The sequence below is a fragment of the Opisthorchis viverrini genome (genome assembly GCF_000715545.1).
Source record: "Opisthorchis viverrini unplaced genomic scaffold opera_v5_248, whole genome shotgun sequence".
NCBI lineage: Eukaryota > Metazoa > Platyhelminthes > Trematoda > Opisthorchiida > Opisthorchiidae > Opisthorchis > Opisthorchis viverrini.
The window spans coordinates 233,680-240,694 of NW_008751903.1; the positions used below are offsets into that span (position 1 = coordinate 233,680).

General features: G+C 48.6%; 2 protein-coding genes across 2 annotated transcripts in view; both read left to right on the forward strand.

The window, feature by feature from the left end:
• Nucleotides 1-2,603, forward strand: part of T265_08946 (hypothetical protein) — a gene marked incomplete at both ends in the record, with an annotated part of 19,034 nt that extends 16,431 nt beyond the window's left edge. Inside the window, one exon of the mRNA XM_009174889.1 lies at nt 2,085-2,603. Coding sequence (XP_009173153.1) covers nt 2,085-2,603 — 519 coding nt within the window. The remainder of the gene's footprint in view (nt 1-2,084) is intronic.
• A 311-nt stretch (nt 2,604-2,914) lies between these two features.
• Nucleotides 2,915-7,015, forward strand: part of T265_08947 (hypothetical protein) — a gene marked incomplete at both ends in the record, with an annotated part of 17,127 nt that continues 13,026 nt past the window's right edge. Inside the window, one exon of the mRNA XM_009174890.1 lies at nt 2,915-2,960. Coding sequence (XP_009173154.1) covers nt 2,915-2,960 — 46 coding nt within the window. The remainder of the gene's footprint in view (nt 2,961-7,015) is intronic.

The window sequence follows — 7,015 nt, forward strand, 5'->3', positions numbered from 1 at the left end:
GGGATAACACATTACAGCCTTTACAATCCCGTCTCAGGGAATAGTACGATTTTGCCCCCATACCGCTTCGCAGTACGGGGCCTTACTTCTCTTTGTCTGGCTGCTCCCCTTTGGCCATCCTGGCATGGTTGCAGCTTGTTGAACGAAGTTCCAGCCAGTGTAGCCCGCGGGATGCAGGCAGCACTCAAGCCCGACCATCACGTCAAGGTGGCGGCTTTAGGTCTGACTGGAAATTGGAAGCGTAGCCATAGGGATGACTGTGAGAGGCTGGCCCCAGATCCCCTCCCTGTTCCTTTTCCTCTTCTATCCCAAATGGATCATCATTCTAGTAAATCAGCGTGACTGAATGTCAGTGAACCATCAGTCTTTGTCCTCTGGTGTTGCTGTCAGTTGTGAGCATGATACTCCGGGGGCCGGTGTCCCATTCAATGCTGTAGATGGTTGCCTTGGAAGTTGTAATCTGTGACAGTTCCCCCTTGTAGTCATCACACAGTATGCGGGTATTAGAGCCGACAACCACTGTACTGGCTCAATTTGACGCCTATCTTCAATGTTGGATTTAAGGGTTACGACACAGATGAGAAATAGAAATAAATAGTCGTTCAGCTGTAACACCCTTTCGGTTGCCCACTCTCAGCGTTCGAGATACCTGGATAGGGTTTGAAACGCAGACCTTCCGGTAAGTAACTTCACGTCATAACTACTGAACTATCTCGAACTCAGTGGTAACCTCCTAAAGAACTACCAGATTTGGAATCTTGGTAATGTTTGACCGAAAGCGCAGGTTCTTTATCTATTCGTGGTCTTTCCCCAGCGTTGTTTTGCTTATCTGCCACATTGACTGGAAATTGGAAGCATAGGCATAGGGATGACTGTGACAGGCTGGCGCCAGCCTCCCCGTTCCTTTTCCCCTTCTATCCTAAATTGATCGTCATTCTAGTAAATCAGCGTGGCTGAATGTCAGTGAACCGTCAGTGTTTGTCCTCTGGTGTTACTGTCAGTGATGAGCATGATACTCCGGAGGCCGGTGTACCATTCAGCGCCATAGACGAGCGTCTTGAAGTTGTAATCTGTGACAGTTCCCCCTTGTAGTCATCACACAGTATGTGGGTATTAGAGCCGACAACCACCGTACTGGTTCAATTTGACGCCTATCCTCAATGTTGGATTTAAGAGGTGTTACCACAAAAGATGAGAAATCGAAATGAATAGTTCAGCTGTAACACCCTTTCGGTTGCCCGCTCCTAGCGTTCGAGGTGCCTGGATAGGGTTTGAAACGCAGACCTTCCGGTAAGTAAATTCACGCCATAACTACCGAACTATCTCTAGTCCAAACTGTCGGATTTGGGATCTGTTTACTGGTTGACCGAAAGCGCAGGTTCTTTATCTATTCGTGGACTTTCCTCAGCGTTGTTTTGCTTATCTGCCACATTCTCATTTTCGCGTTTTTCCAGGCCAAGGCTGCTGGCGACGGCGAAGCGATGCCAACCGACGAACCGTTTTTGACGGCCCTTGGCTACGGTCTTCCTCCCACAGCTGGGTGGGGCATGGGGATTGATCGGCTGGCCATGTTTCTGACCAATACCAACAATTTGAAGGAAGTCATTCTGTTCCCCGCGATGAAGCCAGAAACGCCCGTAGCCGATACGAATCCAGCCAAAACCACGACCCAGGAAGTTGTAATCTGTGACAGTTCCCCCTTGTAGTCATCACACAGTATGCGGGTATTAGAGCCGACAACCACTGTACTGGCTCAATTTGACGCCTATCTTCAATGTTGGATTTAAGGGTTACGACACAGATGAGAAATAGAAATAAATAGTCGTTCAGCTGTAACACCCTTTCGGTTGCCCACTCTCAGCGTTCGAGATACCTGGATAGGGTTTGAAACGCAGACCTTCCGGTAAGTAACTTCACGTCATAACTACTGAACTATCTCGAACTCAGTGGTAACCTCCTAAAGAACTACCAGATTTGGAATCTTGGTAATGTTTGACCGAAAGCGCAGGTTCTTTATCTATTCGTGGTCTTTCCCCAGCGTTGTTTTGCTTATCTGCCACATTTTCATTTTCGCGTTTTTCCAGGCCAAGGCTGCTGGCGACGGCGAAGCGATGCCAACCGACGAACCGTTTTTGACGGCCCTTGGCTACGGTCTTCCTCCCACAGCTGGGTGGGGCATGGGGATTGATCGGCTGGCCATGTTTCTGACCAATACCAACAATTTGAAGGAAGTCATTCTGTTCCCCGCGATGAAGCCAGAAACGCCCGTAGCCGATACGAATCCAGCCAAAACCACGACCCAGGCAAATTCCGACCAAACTGGAGATTCGCTTGCCAAACCCGCTGCAACAGAATCGTCCACTGTAGCACCCGTTACCGCTACTCCAGCGCCAGTTTCTAACACCACAGCGTCAGAACCTGAGAAGATTTCCCCAAACCGCACAACATCTCCGGCGGATTTCCCTACTCCAGCCGAATCGGCACACCTAACCTCCGACCCAGCTCTCCATACGCCACCCAGAACAGGGAATGAGGCCGCGACAACTCCAAAAAGCAGCGGCGGCTCAAAAAGCGGCAAAAAGAAGAAAGGCCGGAAGTCATAGCTATTTTGTGTGGGACTGCTCTTTGGACATGCAAGCACCGAGTGTCCGAAATCGGTTTTGTTTGTTATTGCTGTTGTTGTGTTGTTGTGTAAAGAAGAAAGGCCGGAAGTCATAGCTATTTTGTGTGGGACTGCTCTTTGGACATGAAAGCACCGGGTGTCCGAAATCGATTTTGTTTGTTGTTGTTGTTGTTGTGTCCCCATATTTGTCGTCCCCCTCCCCCCAACACCGCCGGTACTGGCGTTTGATACCCCTATGGTTTTTTTCCACTCTCCACCTTCGCCAACCTGTAGCGTTTCCCAAAGAGCCAGATGTATTTGTGTGGAAAAGGCATTTGTTTTCACCTTCCGGTTGAAGGTTAGTTAGCTAGGAACTCTAGTCTTGACGCAGAACATTCGTTTGTTGATCACGTTTAAACTGTTTGTATAGACCGCACTAGGCTGTTAGCTGCAGTGGGATGGCGTAATGGACCAAGTGGTCAGAGCGCGAATTTACTGACCGGAAGGTCGATGGTTTGAACCCGACCTCTGCCTCTCGACTTCCTCTGTCTAGGCTTGGGCAACCTAGCAGTATCCCAGCCCTCGTGCTTCTTTCGTGTGGCATGGCAGCTAGGCACCGAACGGGTGCCACAGCTGAATGCTATCTTTTTTGCGGTAGGTCAGACGGTGTACTTGCTCCAAGCAGAATTTACCTAGTTGTGTCAAACACGACCTTCTACAACAAAGCATTCCAAATTTGTTTCGATTTTTTCCGGACTTCATCTCATGTAAAGCTTCAAACTGATCAGCGTGTAGGTTAACCACATTCGCGTCGTGGTCAGCTGCACTCGTTTGCAGATTTCGTGTAGCGTCCAGTGAACGTATTTTGCATGTTTTGCCTAGTCTGCCTCAGAGTACCAGCCTTTAGAGACTCAGGAAGGTCGTTTGGATGACTGTATTTTTTCCATCTCAATATGATCAGCTGTGGTCTTCTGACAATTCAAACGGGGAAGTGTAGCGTCCCCTCAAAGAGCGAATGGTATTCGGGAGAAATAACTCACCCTCAATAGATGAACTGATCACACTGGATCGGTTGCGCCGGCTTGGCCACGTGCTGCGTATGCCACACGACCGACTTCCTCGAAGGATGGAAGAGAGCCAGAGGCTGTCAAACAATGCCTTGGCAGCAAAGTATGAAAGCCATTACAAGCAAACTCAACTGCGCTGGTTCTTGCTGTCTTCCTGGATGGAGACCCCGAGACGGACCACATAAATGGTTGGAGACATTATCAGACATGGGACTGTCGCGCCCTCAAAGGCGCTCCTCATGCATCCTTCTATGCATAGCTCGCTTCCCTATTCCCCTACTCAATAGTCCATTGACAGTTCTGTGTTTACGCACCAATTTATCAGCTCCCGCCTCTAATGCGCAGCTACCTATTTCACCTCCCCAAATCATTGGTGGATGAAACTGTGGCAGCTACAACCACTGTACGAAAAGTTATTACAGCTGACAAAAAGCAATTGAATCAACAAATCATTGGTTGAATGAGCTGCTCAGTTCTCCACTGGACTGGTGGGTTTTTCCAGCCGAATTCGCAATACGAAAGCTGACGCTGATATTCTGTGACACGGGGGGCTATTTATGAGTACTAGACTCGACAAACTGGTGGGCTGACAGCTATCCCACTTTATTCGCAAACCCAAATGTTTTTTTTCGATTCAGCTTCATACCACCAACCTTAGCAACAGCAAGTGCTCCACTGATCCATTCGTTTGCTTTGTAAACTTGCCCTGCGTTAACTGACGAAATTCACCGTCATTATCGATTGGCTGAGGGTGTGCAACAAACGTTTCTGGCTGCATGACGAGAGTGGGTGGTGTGACGCACATTCGAACGCTTTCGTTAGCGCAGCGTGTGTCTGTGTACGCGCATTCCCCTTGGCGTATCATGGTGGACCACGCGTTGTGTCCGGTCAGAACTACAGGGGATATCTGCCACACCACACGTGAACGGAAAGCCAATAGGATCGATCGGCGAAACGCTTTTATTGATGTTCTCTCATTTGGGATGACGGTACGTACCTAAACTGTCGGGCACCTCCGCTTGCCTGTTCCGAATAAACAACTTTCCTCTCGAACGTCAGTTTCTTTCGCTTTCGGCTGCAATACTACCGTGCCAGTCAATCATTCCACACTCCGAAGATTTGGAGGCCAAACTGTAAGCAGGAGGGAGTGACACTGAAAAGGTGGGAGGAGAGGTGTTGGTGACACAACTCCACCCTCTTTTGCAGGTGGTCATTCCGCCGTCTTGCCCAATGCATGGATGCACCAAGATGTCACACCCAGCGTCACCATTATCAATCATGGTTGAAAGTGTTGTTCCACCTATGCCCGGTTTGGGTGGCATCCCACTGACCCTGTTTGGAGCAGGAATCCCGCTGTTTATTGACCCTTCGGTGGCTGAAGAAGATCGGCTCATTAGACATCCTGATTAGCAAAGCCAGTCGAGATAGTCCATCCTATCCCACGACTCTGGATGATGTCACAGAAGGACAAGCTGTTCCAAACATTGAAATTCCAATTTCTCTGGTACATCAGCGGCAAATCCCGCTGTTTCTCACTGGCCCAGAATTCATCCACTTCTTGGATCAATGAAGCCGCAACAAACAGGCTTTCAGGATAAGGTACACACGATCTCTGTGCTTGTCCAGAAACTCTGTAAATCGACGTTCAGAATATCTGACTGCATGGTGGAGTAGATTCTCCCGGTTTTGTTTTCCTGATACGTCGAGGACTTTCTGAATAAATTATCCTGATTGTACGACCATGAATCACGGTTGTCTCGACATCGATAGCTATCCTATACAAGCTTTCGACTCAATTTATTACGGCTCGTGCGATTTTTTCGCCAATATGTAACAAATGAAGTATTTTGTACAACGAAAGTATAGCAGCGGTTGCGTTTACTGCCGCAACTCAAACAGCCCATATTGATCTGTCTATTGATCCATATTGAAGTAGTCGGTCGATTGACCTGGTCAACTGTGGTTTGATTGTAATTTGATGTCCGATCCCGATAAGAGATTCGCAATATTAGGCGAGTCACGTGGGAATAAGTAATTCGTATTCAGATACTAGCTGTCGACTGGATATGAGTGAACTGAGCGGTCTTGTATAGTTCCGTATAATCTGCCATATAATCTGTCTCAAGGAAGTAACTCCGACGAGTTCTGTGAACTTCGGGCTAGTAGGAACCCCCATTTTTGTCCAACCACTGCTCAGCTGAAATGACATTACTGATTGAAATCAGTAATCTGTGACTCGGCGAGCAAAGCTGATCTCCACGATATCCATCAGGTCAAAATCGTACATCCGTGGCACCCTTTCGGCGCCTAGCTGCCATGCCACCCCAAAGAGACACGATGGCTGCAATGCTGCCAGATTACCCAAGCCTAGACAGGGGAAGTCGAGAGGCAGAGACTGGGTTCGAACCACGGACCTTCCGGTCATTCGATGCGCGCTCTAACCGCTTGAGCAATCTCGCCCCCTCCACCAAGTCACACACAACCACTTTCAAGTCCAGATGTTTGTGAAATCAAGAGGAACTGGCATGTAGAAATAAGAACACACGCTTATCCTGTCTTTTCAGAATCCCAGATCTCTGACGCGCAAAACTGGCGCTGACAGATTTATCTAGATTTCAAACATCACAGGCAGCCCTGTCACGTGGATTTATAGTTGACTATGAGATGAACTGGGGCGTGAGATGGGGAGCTCAAGATGGCTCGGTGAATAAAGCGCGAACTTAGTGACTGAAAGGTCCGTGGTTCAAACCCAATCTCCCGTCTTGATTGATCCTGATTAGGCAATTTAGCGGTCATCATCGACAACATGACATCAGTGTTCAACACCGATGCTTCGCTGCCGTACAACCATGACTTATTTGAAAGCATTACTGTAAAAAAAGTAAAGGTTGACGGGGGGACTCAGTGCTAGCTTACCACAATAATTCCGAGGTGCCTACACCTCCATATATTCACTCAGGCAATCTGAATAAAAACTGACAACAAGAACATCACTGACATCGGTTGGCAGCCACATCTTGTAGTGTCTCCAACCAGGCACAGTGAGGATCACACAGTCCCCATCCTGGAAGGCGAGTAGCACCGACAGCACCCAAGCGTTTCGTGATCTCCTTCATACTCCTCTGCCAGGTCATGGGTTGGCCACCTCTCTGTTTACGCCACTCCGAATTGGGCATGGAAAACAGTACTCTCTTCGGCAAACGATGGTTCGGCATGCGTAAAACATGTCCCAACCAACGCAGCTTCTGGTGCTGGACACATTCTTCAATGGAAGTACCCGTTACACAACCGAAAACACGCTTTCTAACTGCCTCGTTACGGATTCGCCGACACCAACCCACACGAG